Source organism: Moschus berezovskii, chromosome 13, assembly GCF_049115385.1.
Source record: "Moschus berezovskii isolate FMDL1 chromosome 13, NW_MosBer_1.0, whole genome shotgun sequence".
Taxonomy (NCBI): Eukaryota; Metazoa; Chordata; class Mammalia; order Artiodactyla; family Moschidae; genus Moschus; species Moschus berezovskii.
This window is the reverse complement of record NC_142472.1, coordinates 34,023,783-34,043,946: the sequence shown is the minus strand read 5'-3', so window position 1 is coordinate 34,043,946 and position 20,164 is coordinate 34,023,783. Positions and strand designations below refer to the sequence as shown.

Genomic DNA, 20,164 nt, shown 5'->3' with positions numbered 1-20,164 from the left:
TAGAACATCAGCAGTGAACTAGACCAGACCTCACAGTCAAGCCAGCTAGTCATTCTCAACCTCAGCAGCAGATTAGAATCACCTAGAAAGTGAAGCTGTCAGTCTTTCAGTCTTGTCTCTTTGCTACCCCATGGACTATAGCCCACCAGGATCCTCTGTCCATGGGGTTCTCTAGGCAAGAATATTGGAGTGGGTAGCCATTTCTTTCTCCAGGGTATCTTCCCAACCCAGGGATTTAACCCGGGTCTCCAGCACTGCAGGCAGATTCTTTACCATCTGAGCCTACAGGGAAGCCCAAATCACCTAGAGAGCTTTTTGACTGCACTGATAATTTTATTCCAACAGCCCTTATTCCCTAAATCCTAATCTAATTAGTCTGAGGTGGGGACTCGGGCATCTTTTAAAGTTTATGACGTGATTCTGATGAGCAGCCAAAATTCCAAACCACCAAACCAGCCCAAACCCTTCATTTTAAAAACTAGAAAATGAAGCCAGGGATTTCTTGCTTTATCTACACAGAGGATTAGCAGTGCATATTTGGAAGATGAGCTCCTTCCCCAGGCAGTCCTATCCCCAGCTCACCCCCAACAGTGAAGTAGATTCATTTCTCTAAGTGTGGACGCAGGTGTGAGGGAGAGAACACAGAGGAGGTAAAGAAAGGCAAGTCCTGGTAACAGGAGTCAGACCCCATCGTGCAGGGCACCCCAAGTGTAAGGCGTGAAGTAATTTTAGAAGGAAGATGATCAAATGTATTAGGAGTGTGCATGTGTGTGCCATTTTAGTACTCATGTCTGTAATAAATAAATATGAGAAAAGTACATCTGTTGGTAAAATTACGAAGTGTTCTAAAGAAACATAGGTAATCAACAGTATACCATAGGATTCAATGTGGCTCAAACCCTGAAGATTGTTTCATATCTAATTTGGAAAAAACCGAGGTTAGGGAGACCTCTAGTGTTCTGTTGTGGAAGTGTAACTTTTCCTTTGGTTCTTTTGATCATGTTGCTGATGATGTTTAAGTATTTCCTCCAAGACGCTGACTCCTATTAAAACAATCTATCTCATATTACAAGTTGATAGAAACTTCATTTCTAAGGGAAGTACCAAGTTAATCTCCCTAATAAATGAGAAATTGATGAACACATTAGAATGATGGTTAAATTGATGAATGCATTGGAATGATGGTTCTGTCCATTACGATTTATGTTATTTACATTTATATAAGTTATTATTTACATCATACATTATACACAATTATTTACATGTTATTTATAGACTGATCCCCCTAGTGTTGTGAAAGAGATAGTGGAGGGGAAAAATAATAACTGAAGAAAGTCATGCTGCTCATCAGTGTTGCAACAGTTAGACTACGGAACCAGGTGGACGACAGTGGGCCCTACTGGAAAAACTTTGGTGACAGACTGCTTCCTCATTGTGTGGCCAAGAGAAAGCCACTCACATTCTCTGAGACTCTATTTCTTCATCTGTAAAATGAAAATAATTGCATCTACCTTGTAAAGATGTTCTGAAGAGCAGAGAAAATTGCAAAGAGTAGTAGGTAGCTATTTTGATTATTCCATGCTATATTGCCCACAAAAGCAAACACTGTAGAATTTTGATTAATGTCATTTAATTTTAACATCATAACTCTCCTTTATTTAAACCTTGAAGATGTTTGAAATTAAGGTTCTGTTTTCTTTAGACAGATTATTATTTTCAGGGTACCAGAGTAGCAATTTCCCAGGATTATTTTTATCTTCTATGAAGATCTCATTGATGGCTCTAAAGTCTGAGTAGTTTGCAAGGAACATTTAAGTTTTACGATTTAGGATTACATGACATCATGCTTATGATATTCACCGTGGTTTACTGCAGAGCCCTTTAAATATAAACATATCAGAAGCTCAGTAGCAATTAGTGCAGAGATTATACTTGTAGTCTTTGGCCTAATGATCACCTGAGTGATCTTCATAAGGTTTTTATTTTTATTTTTGCATGTCTGTGCAAATCCTTTATTAAAGCAGCAGTCAAAATACAGGATGGCTCACATTATTTTTTCTTTTTCTTTTTTTCTTTTTTCGCTGCTATATCAACTTAAATACTAATCATTTGTTTATACCTTTAAATTATTTTTAAAAGGTATACATTTATAATTTACAAATCAACAGAGTGACATTTCCATCCAAATAGATTTTTCCGTCTTATTTCCCACGTTTAACAAAGGATATCTAGAACCAGAGGGACAGCACATCAAATGTAAGTGCCAGCACTTTCTGTGAGCAGCAGCACTAGAGTGTCTAAGAGATACACTGAAGGTTTACATTCCTCATTAACTAAAAATAATTTATGTGAGAATATTCTCAAACCTATTTGCTCTCTGTTTTTACATTCTCTATGAGCTTCAATTTCGATGGTATTCTGAGCATTCGACCCCTTACATATGACCTCTCTAAAAACAAATCTCAATTAAAGATCATTATCACCGTCATATGATATTTTCTCATATAACAGACACTCAATCCTTCAGGAAGCATAACAAGTGATTCTGTTTTATTCCTTGCTCCCCCACACTAATTTGTTTAATCCAAACCTTGTTAGTCACTGTAGAAATCCTACAAGTCATTAGGAAGATGAACTTTGTTATCTATTAGAGGATTTTAAATGAACAAGTGAATGTAAAAATGACTAATACCTTGAGGATGGTGTTGGTTTAGTTGCTGAATTGTGTCCGACTCTGTAATCCCATGGACTGTAGCCTGCCAGGCTCCTCTGTTCATGGGATTTCCCAGACAGGAATACTTGAGTGGGTTGCCATTTCCTACTCCACATCATAAGTTTTAAATGTGGATTCATTCTATACAAGTTAATACCTGGATTGTGAACAGTCAGTTGAGAATATGGAGCTTTGGATGATTCAATGTTCCTTCCTTTCTGCATTTAAGAGTCACCAGTTTGCATTCAAGGTATCCGCATTATGCACCATAAACAGAAACTGTGTGGGGTTGACTTGGGGAATTTCATGTATTAGAGTTATTTATCAAATGTTTTGATTATACATGTCACAGTGACATCTAGGAATTGAAATCATTTTAAAGCTGGAACAAATAAGCCATATTTTTCCACCATGAGTTTTTTTTTAGAGCAAGGCAAGGTTATTGTCCATCTTCCCACAATCAGTTTATATAAAGCCCTATAGTAAAGTGGATGATGGGACTTGCCTGGTGGTCCAGTGGTTAAGAATCCAGCTTGCATTCTGCGGGTTCGATTCGTGATCAGGGACCTAAGGTCCCACATGTGGGGTCACAGCCAAGTCTGCTCACGGAAACTACTAAGCCCACCCGCTGCAAGGAAAGATCTCGCTTAACACAAGAAAGATCCTGTGTACTGCAACTTAAACCTGATGCAGCCTAAATAAATATATAAATATTTTTTAAAAAAGAAACAGATACTATGTGCTCACTACCATAGCTTATTTTTTTTAATAACATGAATGATAAAGATAACAGTTTCAAGAAAATTATATTGATAGTAAACCCACTGTATGAGATCAGCAGAAGAATCTTGCAGACCTTTTGTTTTCCAGAACCTAATTTTTCCCCATCCTAGTTTTGTGCAACGTGGGGAAGGGAATGACAACCCACTCCAGTATTCTTGCCTGGAGAATCCCATGTACAGAGGAGCCTGGTGGGCTGCAGTCTATGGGGCTGCAGTTTTGTGTAAGCCTGCAGAATCCAGAAGACAGCCTTACATCTCAGGAAGAGCTTTCCTTTCTGATGTGCTTTTCGAGGGGTTGCAGTTGTGAGATCCCTCCACTGGCATGCAGGCTACAGGATTCCTAATTTGTCTTCTGACCCAAAAGACAGACAAACACACCTTTCCCAGACCTACTCTCCGATGAAGACCCAAGTTTAGAGTGTTTTAAACCTCTGATGGTCCCCAGGGCCTATTAACACAATGTGTTAGTCAATGTAAACAAATTTGCCAGGGTAGAGCAATTCTTGTGATGAGTTCTCTCCCCTGCCTCCAAATCTCCATGGTTTAGCCCAATAGGAGATTATTGCTTGCTCTCGGCAGAGTTCAAGGTGATATCCGAGAAAATTAGGGGAAGTCTCTGCTCCATGAAATGACTCAGAGACCTAGGTTCTTTCCATGTTTTAATTCTTCAACCCATGAGCACCAAGCTACAGTAGAAGAGGAGGAAACAGCATGCAGGATCACACAAGAGGCTTTATGGTGGTTCTGTGAGTCAGGAATATTTCTGTCCACATTCTTTAGACTTCAGTCACATACATGATCCCAATATACGTATACTGAAGATTGGGATATGCAGCCTTCCTGTGTGCTCAGAAGAAAAACAAAGAGATTGACAAACATACAGCACTGTCTATACCATAGAACGGAGAAGGAAATGGCAACCCACTCCAGTACTCTTGCCTGGAACTGGAAAATCCCACGGACAGAGAAGCCTGGTAGGCTGCAGTCCATGGGGTCGCTAGGAGTCGGACACGACTGAGCGACTTCACTTTCACGCATTGGAGAAGGAAATGGCAACCCACTCCAGTGTTCTTGCCTGGAGAATCCCAGGGACGGGGAAGCCTGGTGGGCTGCTGTCTATGGGGTCGCGCAGAGTCGGACACGACTGAAGTGACTTAGCAGCAGCAGCATACCATAGAACATTTTAAAAACTTGCTTAAGTCTTCCATTGATTCCTTTTAGTGACATAGAAAGTACTGTCATTGGGTAGATTAATTTTTAAACAATAACGAAAAGGAAATAGTTAATGAAATAAATGCTCAATAATTCAGAAAGGCTAGTTGAAAAGCATAAACTTTAAAAGTTACAAACTGTATCAAAATGACCTCATAAATAGATTTTGTGGTAAGTATAATAGTTTTCTTAATTGTAAAATTTTCTAAAATGTAACACCTGAAAAGCAATTGTTTTCACTAGAGAAAGGCTATGTTGTGAAGTGATTCTAGCATGAAAGAAGTCGAAGAGGAGTTTAATAACCTAAATTTTGATTCAGACTTTTGTCTTATTTCTTTATAAAGGATTTCAAACAGAAATGATGCTGCTAAAACATATAAGGCCAATACCCTGGATAACCGACTAACCAATAGGTACCAGTATCTACTAACTTGGGGAAAGGTTCAAGTACAGTATTTTTTCTAAGCTTTACTTACTTACATACAGTTCTTCAGTCCTACTTATTATCTTTCTGTAAACCCTTATCCTCTATTTTTTTAAACAGAAATAATTCTGGCGTAAAAACTTGGCTCCTGCTCATGATTAAAGAAAAATAAAATCTTATTCCTGGTTTCAAAATGAAGAGAATTCATCACTTCAGGCCATCATTCTCACCACATTTGTGTTTCTGTTTAAATTATCCTGGTAGCAACATTATGAAATACACATAAATGTCAATTTTACATTCCTATTGTAAAAAAATTATTGAACTCATCAGAGAAGAACACTGGGCTTAAAAGATGAAATTTCTAAAGAAAAAAAACAAATTTTTGGAATCTAATACACAAAAGGTGAAAAATCATGAGATCAACTTTTTAAATGTATTCAACTACTGATACTTTCTCTTTCTCACAATTAATGTTAACTTTTAATAGTAATAACTTTAAATTCATGGACAACTGCAAATTGATGCAGGAATTTATTCTTTGCTGCTGCTCAAACTTTGCCCTCTCGTTTTCTTACCAGAAATGTGTCCACGTTTCAACCACCAGAAGTGACAAAGACGTATGTATTTCTCTAACTGATCTTACCTTTTAAGAATAAATTGTATTTCTTCCTATATGTCCAAGAAAAAAATCAAGTTATATTGTCTTCAGGCCAAAGTTTCATTGTAACACAGTCATGCCCCCACAGCTTTGACAGGTTGAAATGTATTGATAGAAACACTGAAGTGGTCGGCAAAACTTAAGGTACTTTCTATGTGGACTTTAACACAAGAAGTTTGCCAACCTCTGCTTTCATCAAACACCGAAGCTTAAATCATTCTTTATTTCTTTTCTTTTTTAAAAGTCTAGATTCTTTACTTTTTTGCCCAGAGAACTTTAAAATTTTTTCCTACTTCTATGGCAACTCTTTCTTCTTGTACATTTCACTTGCCTCCCCAAACACCCATCACATCTACAGCTCAGCTGAGTCTTGAAATCATGGTTTTGCTAACAATCTGTATAGATGAAATGCATTTTCCGTGGAATGTACTAATGGTAATTATAAACAAGCAAAGTAGATATATTTTTGAAAACTTGGTTGATTTTTAAATTTGTACTTTCAAAAAAAGTAATTTTCACCCTGGACTGCCCTCCAATAGTTGAAACAGGCCTGGGTCACTTCAATTTTTTGAGGGTCTGCATATATTAACAAATGCTAAACAGAGATTTGGCTTCCCTAGTGGCTCAGACAGTAAAGAACCTGCCTGCAATGCAGGATACCTGGGTTCGATCTCTGGGTCAGGAAGATCCCCTGGAGAAGGGAATGACAACCCACTCCAGTATTCTTGCTTGGAGAATTCCATGGACAGAGAAACTTAGCGGGCTACAGTCCATGGGGTCACACATAGTCAGACAGACTGAGCAACTCACACACACACAGATTTAAAACAGTGTGATTTTTAAATGTTTTCTTAAACGAGCTAATGTATTTAGTGAAAAAAAAATATAATAATTCTGTGAGTCACAGCATAGACAAGATTTAAAAATATTTGCTGGAATCCACAGCACATCAAAATTGATTGGTCTGGGTTTCAGACACAGAATGTCATATAATGAATGACTTCTCCATTCAATTCCTTCTGTTTTAATTATTTGAATAAAAGCCAGGTGATTTGTAAAATGGGTAAACTAAGGAAGAACTTTTTCTGTTGTTCTTTCATCCTCAAGTGACACGTTTTGTGGTGGGAATAGGAGTAGATTGTAAGTCCTTTCAAAGGTGAGATAAAATGAAAAGTTTCAGGAATGTGCTCACTGTTTGTTCTTGTGACAAAACAGGCAACCTGGAGGTCTGTCCAGTGCAAACGCCACCAACAGCCCAGCTTCCACCTCCACTACTACTCCTGTGAAGAAAAAGAGGTAGGATGCGCTTGTTGGGAGCCCCTCTTACTGCTGTTCTGTCACAGATTATTAATGTCTGAACTAAATCATCCACCAAGTCCCCCAGGCAGCATCCAGACTTTGCTCTCTGCCCCTCCCCCTCCTCCCCTCTTCCTCTTCCCGGGGATCCTGTGCCTACTGACTTCTGCTGTCTTCACACCTCAGTCCTTTCCTCCTCAATCTCCTTTTCAAACATGCCATCTTTTCCTCCAATTTTGTTGAGAAATAAGTGACATACATCGCTGTGTAAGCTTAAGGTGTATAGTGTGATTTACACATATTGTGAGGTGATCACCCGATATGTTTAATTAACATCCATCATATCTTCCCGGGTGGCGCTAGTGATAATGAGCCCTCCTGCCAATGCAGAAGACATAAGAGACGTGGGTTCGATCCCTGGGTGGGGAAGATCCCCTGAAGAAGGGCATGGAAACCCACTCCAGTATTCTTGTCTGGAGAATCCCATGGGCAGAGGAGCCTGGTGGGCTACAGTCCATCGGGTCACCAAGAGTTGGACACGATTGAAGCAACTTAGCATGCACAACATTCATCATCTCACAGAACATCCATTATGTCAACAAAAAGAAAAACATTTCTCCTTTTGATGAGAACTCTTAAGATCTACTCTCTTAACTACTTTTCTATATATAATGAAATGATATGAAAGTGAAGTCGCTCACTCGTGTCTGACTCTTTGCAAGCCCATGGACTGTAACCTGGCAGGCTCCTCTGTCCATGGGATTTTCCAGGCAAAAATACTGGAGTGGGTTGCCATTTCCTTCTCCAGCGAATCTTCCTGACCCAGGGAGAGAACCCAGGTCTCCCACATTGCAGGCAGACTCTTTACCGTCTGAGCCACCAGGGACTCCTATGTATAATACAATCATGGTAACTGTAGTCATCATGTTATATATTACAACTCTAGAACTTATAACTTCTTTATCCTTTGTTGGATGATATTTCAAATGGATATAAAATAAGTTGGTCTAAAGGACACATAACAAATGTAAGTTTTTACCTTTTGGCCACCTTCCTCCAATCTCCCTCAATGTCCCTGCCTCTGATAACCACAGATCTGATCTTGCTTTCACATGTGCCATCTTAGGGTCTTGAATAGCTAGGTAGTACTTTGATGCTAGAGCTCAGATAGTAAAGCTACTTCAGGTAATACATGTTAACAGAGTCCTACTACAGGGAATGCCTTATCCTGCACAACTCTGTGGCCAAGAGTCACTATACTCCAGAAACCAGTCTGCATCTTGGAGGCCTCCTTTGCTCTGTAGATTGGGCTTCCTCCACATACAGGGTCAAGGGTCTTATCTGGAGGCATCCGTCTCTGTTTGTGTGCTTATTAGCTCTTCCTTCAACTTCCCCTCTGGGCCTTCCACTTTCGCCTGCGCTAACTTCCATTTATCTAGTAGGCATGGAGTAAGAGGTAGATCTTCGGTGGGAGAATCTTCTTTATGTGACAGAGTGTGATGGTGGGAGTGGTTTTTTCAGGTTGAAGAGAACATAGTGCCAGTGAATCGCGACGTGAATGGAAAACAAGCATTCGTGAACCTCAGAGCTTTTGAAATTTTCTTTTCTTTGCTTGCTCCTCTGACCATGCTTGGGCTTCCCAGGTGGTGCTAGAGGTAAAGAACCTGCCTGCCAATGCATGAGACGTAAAAGACATGGGCTCCTCTCTGGGTCGGGAAGATCCCCTAGAGACGGGCATGGCAACCCACTCCAGTATTCTTGCCTGGACAATCCCCCTGGACAGAGGAGTCTGGTGGACTACAGTCCATGGGGTTGCAAAGAGTCAGAAATGACTGAAGCAACTTAGCACGCACACACAGGACTATGCCTGGTGTAGGGCAGGTGTTCAGTGCTTGTTGATGAGCTGGCTGACTGTCATGCTGTTCCTGTAGTCCTCCTGGAGGGAAATGACTAATTCTATTTTATCCTGCAGACGAAATTTTGATTGTGTCTACAGAGTCTCATGAAATAAGATTACCCTTCTCTTGGATCCAAATTTCACATTTCCCCTGATCCTTTCTTTATCTGTTAGGAGAAACTGAAAGGGAAATTTAAGATCAGTTAGTTCAATCTCCTACCCAGGGCAAAAATCTTTTCCTCTGATAGGCTAGGCATCATTCAGGACCCTTGCAGCCAGAAACATGACTCTCACTTTCGTGATGTGCCTTGACTAAGCTCTCGGGGGTTGCATTGAGCTGAAATTGGCTTTGATTTACTCCCATCCCATCTTAGCACAGTCTTGCAATCTCAGAGAAGAGACCAGCTTTGAGAATTTAAAGGACTCTCCTGTCCTTATCCCTGACCTTCCTTTTTCAGGCTATATTACTCTCCTCTGAGTATCATTTTTGATCTATGACTTAGTCTTTTCGACAGAGTCCTTAGCTATCTCTACTGATTAAAATGATGTCTTAATAGTGGGAAGGCATCTTTCTAATTGGGTATACGTGTGTGCGTGCGTACGCACATGTATGTGTAAATGTGTGTGCTTCGTTGCTCATATACATCTATATAAAACTGAGCTTGGCATTGCTGTGGCATTCATTTATATTTTCAATATTCTTACTTTCAGCATTTCCTATCATACAGATTTTTTAAAACCATATTTTGAGTCAAACATAAGAGTATTGTTATTTTTATTATGAAATGTTTCAGAAACACAGAAAAACAGACAGGTGTGTTGATAATGAGCACCCATGAACCTACCATATAGATTCAACGTTATTATTTTCCAGATTTCCTGCAGATTTCTTTTTAAAGAAGTGTTTAGTTTAGTGTCAAAGGAAATGGGCAAAGGGATTTATTTGGGAGAGCAGATTGCCTGGAATATAGGCCATTACTTCCTATGGCAGGAAGTAAATAGTTTTCATTTTATCTCTAAGACCTTGTAGGAAAGTCATCTCATTGCCTTTTTACCTGTCAATTTATTTTCAGCTTTTCCTGGAAGACATGTGGGTGGGATCAGGTCTTTTGAGCACAATGTTTATAACTGATGTCATTTCTTAACAGACAGTCCTGGTTTCCACCACCCCCTCCAGGTTACAACACCGCCCCAAACACAGGGGCAAGCAGAAGGTAAGAGAAAGATGTCAGAGGTAATTGCTATGTAATATGATGGGAGAATGTGTTAGATATTGACAACATATAATTGTGGATGCTTTGGAATAAAGTGGAGGCAATTTTGTGAACTCTTGAGCTCTGAATAAGATAGTGCCCAATGAAAGTGAGGTCAGGGTACAAGTGTGCCTGGTAGGAAATCTGACACGCTTTGAGGAGAAAATGACTGTATTCTTAGTTTGCTAAGGGTTGCTGTAGCAAAGTACCATAAAGGTGGACGGTGTGAGGGAAATGTATTGTCTCACAGTTCCAGAGGCTGGAAGCCCAAGATTAAGATGTTGACGGGGTTTCTTCTGAGGGTTGTGAGAGGGGATCTATTCCACCCTTTTTCCTGGCTTCTGGTGTTTTCCTACCAATCTCTAGTGTTCCATAGTTTGTATAAGAGCTTCCCTGGTGGCTCAGATGGTAAAGAATCTGCCCTCAATGCAGGAGACCCAGGTTTGACCCCTTGGTCAGGAAGGTCCCCTTTAGAAGGGAATGGCTACCCACTCCAGTGTTCTTGCCTGGAGAATTCCATGGGCAGAGGAGCTGGCGGGCTATAGTCCATGGGATAGCACCATTTCGCTCTCCACCTTCATCTTCACATGGTGTTTACCCTGTGTGCCTGTGTCCAAATTTCCCCTTCTTATAAGGACACCAGTCCTATCGAACGGGGGCTCATCCAACTCTGGTATGATCTCATCCTAACTCAGCTACTTATGTCCATGACTCATGTCTTACCTATTTGTGTCTACTAATGTAAACTGCAATACTTTGGCCACTTCATGTGATGAGTTGACTCACTGGAAAAAACTCTGATGCTGGGAACGGTTGGAGGCGGGAGGAGAAGGGGACGACAGAGAATGAGATGGCTGGATGGCATCACCGACTCTGTGGACATGAGTTTGAGTGAACTCCACGAGTTGGTGATGGACAGGGAGGCCTGGCGTGCTGTGATTCATGGGGTCGTGGAGAGTTGGACATGACTGAGCGACGGAACTGAACTGAACTGAACTGAATGTCCCTATTTCCAAACAAATTTGGAGAGGACATCATTCAATCTGTAAGGGGGGCAGGGGAGAGAACAGGGGCCATCACTAGGTGGGGCCCCAGTGTGGGCTCTGGGGCACAGTCATTTTTGCTCTGATGAACTCAGATGTCAGGATGGGAATGTGTATGGCAAGTTCTTGGTAAACTTAAAGTGACAGATGAGTAGTGTTTGTTTGCTTTTACTTTTTTGTTGCTGTTGAGAGCTATAATTATAACTAAATTAGAGACCATATGGAGAACACCTGGTTCTACAATTTCCATACTGGGAATGTCAACACCTATTTAACTTAATAAATATTTAATAATAAGTGATTACTGTATGCTAGATATTGCTCTAGGATCTTGGGAGATATCAGTGAACAAAACACAGAGCCTACACTCAAGACTTCAGTGAAACAGACACAGTGTAGGCCTCTCATAATCTATGTTGTCACTAGCACTTGAAGAAAAATAGGTCTTCAAGCTGGTTTTGCTTTAGGTATCCAAAATTATTTTCATGTCATCAACCCTTAGAATATCTTCACCCAATATTTCCGTGTTTAAATGGAATTCATTTTCCCAATTCAACACTTGAAAAGAGGGTATGAAGCAGTGCCCTTGTTTCATATGAGACTGTTTTATTTCCAAAAGTTTTCATCTGTTGCACAGGCTTTTAATGTGTCTTTTATTTCCAAATAATAGGTATATTTGAAAATAAATGTCTTATAATTTAAGTTGAATCTATAAGGACATAAATAACTTTAGTTGACTAATAGACAAAAAGAACTCAAGTTGTCTTTCATACGCTTGGCTTCATCTGTATATATATGTGTGTGTACATATGTATTATATTATATGTGTATGACATATGTATAAAATTATTGGACGTGTTGAATAATCACAGCTTGGAATTATACCAACCTCTTAAAATATTTTCCTTTTAAACCTGTTCATCTTTTTAAACCTGTGGATGATTTCCAATTATATGAACTGCCAAGTATGGATTATGTCTCTAATTTATAACCTCCTTTCTCCTCAGGCTGTGTTTAGATATTTTTCCATGAGTGGTACTTTTCATGGAACTGCCCAAGCTATTATTGTAAGATACCACTGTATATTCCATCCAATTTTGTCTTGATAGACAGTAAATGATACTTAGAAACATTTATTACTTATTTCCCAAATAGCTTATTTTTATCTTTTGTTTGTTATTCCATTGTTCACGTAAATTATCATCATAATAAGCAATTGTTATATAACTGTGTAAAGATACGAAAGGGTTATTCATGAGCTAACATCATATGTGCTCAGTGCCCATTCAGCTATGGATCTCTGTTTGCACAGAACTGATAACTGCCTGGCTATATGCCTTTACAATTTATACATAGCTGGATGTGATTTACATGGAAGATAAAATAAGTTACAATGTTTCTATTTCTGGTTTCTGGATCAGATGCCTAGCACCAGAATTAAGGGATAGAGATTATTGGATAAGGTTGATGAATTTAGATATCCACTCCTGTCTTAAAGTCACAGATTATTAATATAATGGCTAGACCAAAAGACTTCTCTTCGAGGATCAGAGAGCCAAGCTTTCAGGGAAAGGAGAGAATAATAGCAATATAGCAATGCCTTTGATTTCTAAAGTGCTTTTCTTTGGAACAACTCAAAGTACTGCTTCTGTTTCTCACCTTTAAGACCAGCGCATTCTCGGGGCTGAGACATAGCCTTTTCAGCAGAAGCCAAAAACTAGAAGCACTTATTAAATGATAAAAGGAATCAAAGGTTGCAAAAAGAGATCTTTGTCCCCAGAAGAACAAAAAGAAGATGGAAATAGGTCAAGAACAGATAAGAATGGAGAACTGTGATTTTTTAATACTAGCGAATAGCCAAAGCCAACTTTATTTCCTTTCAACCTTTACTTGTTCACTGGTCTCCATCCCTTCCTCCCCTTTCTCTTCTTCTGCAAAAGAATTTCCCCTTAATGCCAACACTCAGTCTCATTTCTGTTCATTTTGTGAACCTCATTTTTCCATCACCTCATCTTTCCCAGAGATTCATTTTCTCCCACACACCCATTCCCAGTTATTACAAGGAGAGGTCATTTTCCTGAATGTTTTTGCCCTCTAACCTCTCTGTGATCTTTGACCCCACAGACTACCCCATTCCTCAGTTGTCTCTTTCTTGATTTGCATAGTGTGGAAGAACCAAACTTAGTTGCATTTGGATTGATAACTTGTAGTGGTGTTGTGTTTGGATTAAAATCTGTTACAGGCATGATGTAAGCTGCACCCAAAGGGTCTTAAGCTTTTTTATTAATCAACAGAAGAACCCATGATATCACACTTTTCTCTATATTTATATATATATATCTGTACCTATAACTCTACAAGTCTGTGTTTATGTCTACAGCCACGGATATTTCTATAGCTACATCTAGAAATATATCTCCATCTCATTCTGTCTATATAATTAACATAAGGTTGGTGAATTCAGTTCAGTCACTCAGTTGTGTCCAACTCTTTGCAACCTCATGAACTGCAGCACGCCAGGCTTCCCTGTGCATCACCAACTCCTGGAACCTACTCAAACTCATGTCCATCACATCGGTGAATTCAACTAGATTTTAAATGAGCAAGTTAAATTTTCTAATATAACTATATAGTAGAGCTAAAGAAAAAAAGCAGTTTCTTAAAACAAGTATCATTTTATGTATGACACACATTAGTCTTGCAATGAGAAGGTTAAGATCTGGTGATCAAACAAAATTTTGGAATTAAGGGTCAAATATCTCTGAAAGTCTCTTGCCCCCTTTCTGATATAACAAGTAGAGAAAGAAGCTGTAATTTATGGTAGTAAAACACAGCAGGTAAAGTTCTGAACTTAAATAAAACTCTTTCTAGCTGATTTCTAAGGTAACTCCTTAGTCCCTGGATGTAAATGTTCTCTGATCTCTTTCTTCTCTTGTTGAGAAGGGAAAACTCTAGCACAGGGTTTTGAATGACCAACCTGTATGTGCTGTGTGTGCTGTGCTTAGTCACTCAGTCATGTCCAACTCTTTGCAACCCCCTGGACTGTAGCCCACCTCTGTCAGAGCACAGTCTCCTCTGTCCATGGGGATTCCCCAGGCAAGAATACTGGCTGGAGCAAGTTGCTGAGCTGTCCTCAAGGGGATCTTCCCAACCCAGAGACTGTACCCAGGTCTCCTGCATTCAGACGAATTCTTTACCATTTGATCCACAAGAGAAGCCATGAATACTGGAGTGGGTAGCCTATCCCTTCTCCAGGGGATCTTCCCAACCCAGGAATCAAACTAGGGTCTCCTGCACTGCAAGTGGACACTCTACCAGCTGAGCTGCCAGGGAAGCCTGTCAATCTGTCAACAAGATTATTTCCTCTGAAATCCTCTTTTCAACTGCCATCAGAACCTATAGTTACTTTTCATTTTAATCAGGACTGAATCAAATTTTAGCTCTACAGCTTTTGTTCCTCATTGAATTGATCTGTCTCTCCTTCCTCTGTGATCACTGGTTTACCCCCATTCCCATGTTCAAATCCCTTTCATTATTTCAGAATATTACTTCTGTTTTAATGTTTTGGTGTAATGTAATTTGAGCTCTATGTATTTGAGATTCTGAAATACATATAAAAGAAATACATGTGTCATCAATATGGAAAATTATTAGAAGGTCAGAGCCAGTGAAAACTTTTCCTTTTCCACTTGTTTCATTTTAAGATTTATCAGAAAGCCTGACGTAAAGCAGTTTGTCAGCAATCACTAGTGTCTATCTTAATTTCTCAAGTTCTTAAACTTGTTCTCACCTTTGAGTCTTTAAAAGAGTGATAACATATGCCAGAAATTGAGCCAATGGTGTGGATAATAGATGCCATTCGTGAGAAGTGCTCAGTCAAATCACAATAAAATACAGATGCAGCATTTCTAGGAAGTTAATATTAAATTCGCTTCTGAATTTAGAACCCACCTTTAACTCTTGGTGTTCTGTTTACAGTAAATTTAAGTGCATATGCCTTAGTATTTAGGTGACGCAGAGATACAGTGCTTTGATGGCATATGAAGCTAATTTAAGAAACTCATGGAAGCCAGATTTAGGTAGCAGTTGCTTAACAGACAATATGAATGTTTACAGTGTTATTCATTATAGTGATTCTGGAGCAACAATGAAGCAAACCACCAGCACCACCAAAAAAAACAAAACCAATGTGTTTTTTTCTGCAATCATTTCCAAAGACAGAATATAAATTGTATAATATCTAATAAAATTAAAGTAGTGAAACACATTCAGGAAATCACCATATTGTGAAATGCTTGCTACATACTTTCATAATTTCTCATCCATATTTGTTTCAATCTCTTCTCTTTCAGTGGTTTTCACTTCCATTTAGCTGACTGGTAGATATGAAGGAGGAAAAAAAATTCTGATTGAGAAGTGGGTTGCTATGGCAACCTTGCACTACAGTTATATTTTTCCATCTGTAACTATAAATGGTAAAATGTAGCTTTTCTAATTATGCTGCAACATTTTTAACTCTATTGGTCCCAAACCTTCTATGAAGTTTGCTGTCACCCTAAATTAAATCATTATATTAAATTATTTATCACAACAAACATCTTCTTGTATTAACTAGAAGCCGTTTTGCAAAAACTAAGAGTCTAAAACACTCAGTAAAATGTCAAAGTATAGTGATTTTAAAATTGTATCTGAATGCCTAGAATACTGATTATATTTATTCAAAATAATTAAAACATAAACCTGAGTCAGGATTTGTTATTTTTTAAAAGTATTTTAATAGAATGAGGAGAAAGTTAGTTCAAAATGTGCTGCTATGAATTCAGCAACACTTGAAAATTTCCATCCCTCTGTGTCTATTGGAAGCTGAAGTTTATTTGTGCTCTTAAATTATGCTATTTAAATTTTATTAACCACAACTGAATATTCATACATTTAGAAAGTGCAGTATATGAACATTCAGGGTACTTCGCGCACAGCAAGGAGTATTCACGACTACTGTGGAACTGAAGATCCCTTGCATTATTCTGCCTTCCCATGGTCGTGTAGTCGTTTGCCAACTACAGATCTGAACCAGTCTCATCCTTTTATAAATGAAGAATCAGATTCTTCAGAGAGGATCAGTGTTCTTTCCATGATCAAACTGGAAGTCAGCGGCAAAACTAGTCTAAAGCCTGCTGCTGCTGCTGCTAAGTCGCTTCAGTCGTGTCCGACTCTGTGCAACCCCACAGACGGCAGTCCACCAGGCTCCCCCATCCCTGGGATTCTCCAGGCAAGAATACTGGAGTGGGTTGTCATTTCCTTCTCCAAGTCTAAAGCCTAGGTCTCTGCAATTTTTGTTCAATGCATGCCCTTTGTTATGGTGTGGTTCATTGAAATGGTCCCTGGCCACTGAAAGTAAGACACTGTTAGAGCAATCATGCTTTTGAACAAATAATTGAAAGATTATTCTCTGAAATCTTTAGAATGCCTTGCATTCTGCAAGCTGTTTGAGACCATGGACCACATCAAACCTTTTCTAGTCTTGAATGCCCAACTTTGCTTGTTATATGTCCTAACATAATAACTAGAGCAGTTTTGGAATAAGTGCTTTTGAACTGACACCTTTGGGCAAGCAAATAATACAGGATCTCTTATTGTTATTAGATTTTCATTGGAAATACCTGGAAGAATAATGGTTTAATACAGTACAACAGAGAGCAGCTGTCCCCAGCATTTTTGGCACCAGGTTTCGTGGAAGATAATTTTTCCATGGACTAGGGAGGGGGGATGGTTTCAGGATGATTCAAGTGCATTAAATCTATTATGTCTCTGCTGATCTGACAGGAGTGAAGCTCAGGCAGTAATGTGAGTGATGGGGAGCAACTGTAAATACAGATGAAGCTTCACTCACTAGCCAACCACTCACCTCCTGCTCTGCAGCCCAGTTCCTGACAGGCCACAGACCAAGCGGATGCCTGATATAGAGGAGAAAAATGGGATTAGACATGAGTAAGATTAGGTTAGAACCTTGGCTGAGTCACTTACTACCAGTGTAACCCAGGGCAAATTGCTTACCTTTTTTGAGACTCAGTGAAAAAAATAAACTCTAGATCCAGTGTTCTTGCCTGGAGAATCCCAGGGACGGGGGAGCCTGGTGGGCTGCCGTCTATGGGGTCACACAGAGTCGGACACGACTGAAGTGACTTAGCAGCAGCAGCAGCAGCATACTTTGTACACACATACACACACACACACATTTCACAGGATAAATACATGGGCTAAATAAAATTAAGTATGTGAGAAGTATGTCAGCTTGGACAAGTTGACATGTTACTGAAACTCAAAAAATGTAAGTTCCATTTCCTTTGCTATTGTTGGAAGAATTCTACTGGCAGACTACAACAGCTAAGCATAATGCAAAGTAAAAACAAAACTCACCATCAGTTTTTAAGAGTCAATTATTCTTTCAACCCTGACCTGTGTTGAGTCATAGAAACATTCTTCACAAAGTCATTCTGGAACACAAGTCACAGAGCCAAGCATGTTTTCCAAAAAAGCCATAACACAAAGAAGTGACCTTTGCAGGAGCTTATGAAAATGATCGGAGAAGGCAATGGCCAGCCACTCCAGTACTCTTGCCTAGAAAATCCCATGGATGGAGGAGCCTGGTAGGCTGTAGTCCATGGGGTCGCTAAGGTTCAGACACGACTGAGCGACTTTACTTTCACTTTTCACTTTCACACATTGGAGAAGGAAATGGCAACCCACTCCAGTGTTCTTGCCTGGAGAATCCCAGGGAAGGGGGAGCCTGGTGGGCTTCCGTCTATGGGGTCACACAGAGTTGGACATGACTGAAGTGACTTAGCAGCAGCAGCAGCATGAAAATGATGGAACATAAACAGGTTGACAGTGTTATTTCTATTAGCTCCGGCCTTCAGGCTACAATCTGCAGGTTTTCAGATGTTGCCCAGGAAAGCTGCCTTTTGATTCCTGGAAGTTATTTTTTACAATTATAGCATCTAGTGTGGCATCATCAACCCTGTGGAAGGTCTTACAGGCTGGAGGGAAAGACAGAGGAGAGAACCAGGGTCAACTCTCCAAGCTTAAACAGCGCCTCTCAAAGTGGTGTTTAAACAGGATCATTCCACATGAATGTCTCTTGTTTTTGTCTCTTCGAAACATTCCAGGCCACAGCTTCCTGCCTCGCTCTCGCATTCTAAAGCCCCAACCCCTCCCCCGTTTGGCATGGCCTCCAGTTCCTGGCTCAGCATGAATGATGGCTCTCAGTGCCCCCAGGGCTGGGGTTCTGTCATCTGTGTCTGTCACTGCAGAGATGCAAAAAAGCTCCTTTGAGGTGGACTGAAGTCAGCGTGGCCTTGCCCTGGCCCAGCCCAGCAGGGGTGTAAATGCATTAATCTCGCTTCTCTGCTTTTCTTGGCCTTCACAAATGCACACCTGACTTTTATTTCCCCAAACCATCTCCTTCCTGTTCACCCAGATCTTCTTCTCTGCTCATCTCTGCCTCTCAGACACACCCAGGCAATATTTTCCGGCCTCTTTGAGGGCTTAGTGGCTTCCCAGGTGGGGCTAGTGGTAAAGAACCCACCTGCCAATGCAGGAGACATGAAAGACAAGGGTTTGATCTCTGGGTTGGGAAGATCCCCTGGAGGTGGAGATGGCAACCCACTCCAGTATTCTGGCCTGGAGAATCCCATGGACAGAGGAGCCTGGTGGGCTACAGTCCATGGGGTTACAAAAGTGTCAGACATGACTGAAGTGACTTAGCACTGCTCTACATGAAAGAAACTTAGCTTTTTATCACTGTGATTCTGGCATAAGCAAAGTTGGGCACCATCCCTTGTCTCCCTTTTTGTAATCATCCTTTCCATCTTATTACTACTCTCCTGCCTGTTTTCAGATATCCAGTGCTCTGTGTAGACTCATTAATACCTGGGGCTGACCAACTTCTTATCCTTTCCTCTGTCCCTGGAAGAGATGCATATAACCAGTTCATCAGCACGGATGCATGAAAGACACATTACCATTTGAGTGACATTATATTGTTACAACACAGGGATATGTTTTGAGAAGAGAAGATGATGACAATCAATACAAATAAAAGAACACCTAATTGTGAAATCTGACATTAGGTCAGAAAGGGGAGAGTGTTTTCCTGTAAATTACTTTTTGCAGGCATATCATATTACACAGTAACTCATCTGAGCACCCAGCGCCCACCAGGTACTCGGTGAAAGTGAAAGTCGCTCAGTTGTGCCTGAATCTTTGCCACCCTGTTGACTATACAGTCCATGGAGTTCTTCAGGTCAGAATCTTAGAGTGGGTAGCCTTTCCCTTCTCCAGGGGATCTTCCCAACCCAGGGATCGAACCCAGGTCTCCCGCATCGCAAGTGGGTTCTTTACCAGCTGAGCTACCAGGTACTCAGTAGTGGAGTCAACAACGGACAATGGACTTCTATGGGACAGGTAATCTTGAACAGATTTTCAAAGCTTTAGACTCCTGTTCGATACCCATTTTCCTTCTCACCAAATGAAAATTCAGCCAACCCGTCCCTCTTCCAAAACATCCTCATCGGGCACCAACATCGTGTACAATCCTAGCACCTGGTGTGTGACTATCCTTTTAGGGACTTTCGGTCCAGCCAGGGTGGAGACAAAAAATTATGTGCAACTCAGACCAGCACAGTATGTGTTGTGAAGAAGGTGCACTTCTGGGAGACATAGAAGAGCGTTCACCAGAGCACTGGGGACCACTCCGCACAGTAACCCCCTCAACCAGAGGCTGAAGGGCAAGGAGGGCTCCCCAGGCAGAAAGGAGCAGGAGGTACGCCCCAGAGGAGAGAGAGCATGGTGTTGGGGTGGGATGGGGTTAGGAAATGCTGGTGG

General features: G+C 40.4%; 1 protein-coding gene across 15 annotated transcripts in view; it reads left to right on the top strand.

The window, feature by feature from the left end:
* Nucleotides 1-20,164, top strand: part of SCEL (sciellin) — a 127,352-nt gene that overhangs the window by 29,365 nt on the left and 77,823 nt on the right. For 13 of the 15 annotated variants that reach the window (XM_055426517.2, XM_055426523.2, XM_088842668.1 and 10 more), the window contains exons 6-9: nt 5,052-5,120; nt 5,713-5,751; nt 7,008-7,088; nt 10,134-10,199. In XM_055426517.2, the coding sequence (XP_055282492.2) occupies nt 5,052-5,120; nt 5,713-5,751; nt 7,008-7,088; nt 10,134-10,199 (255 nt within the window). The remainder of the gene's footprint in view (nt 1-5,051; nt 5,121-5,712; nt 5,752-7,007; nt 7,089-10,133; nt 10,200-20,164) is intronic. The other 2 variants (XM_055426516.2, XM_055426518.2) reach the window with 2 other exon arrangements.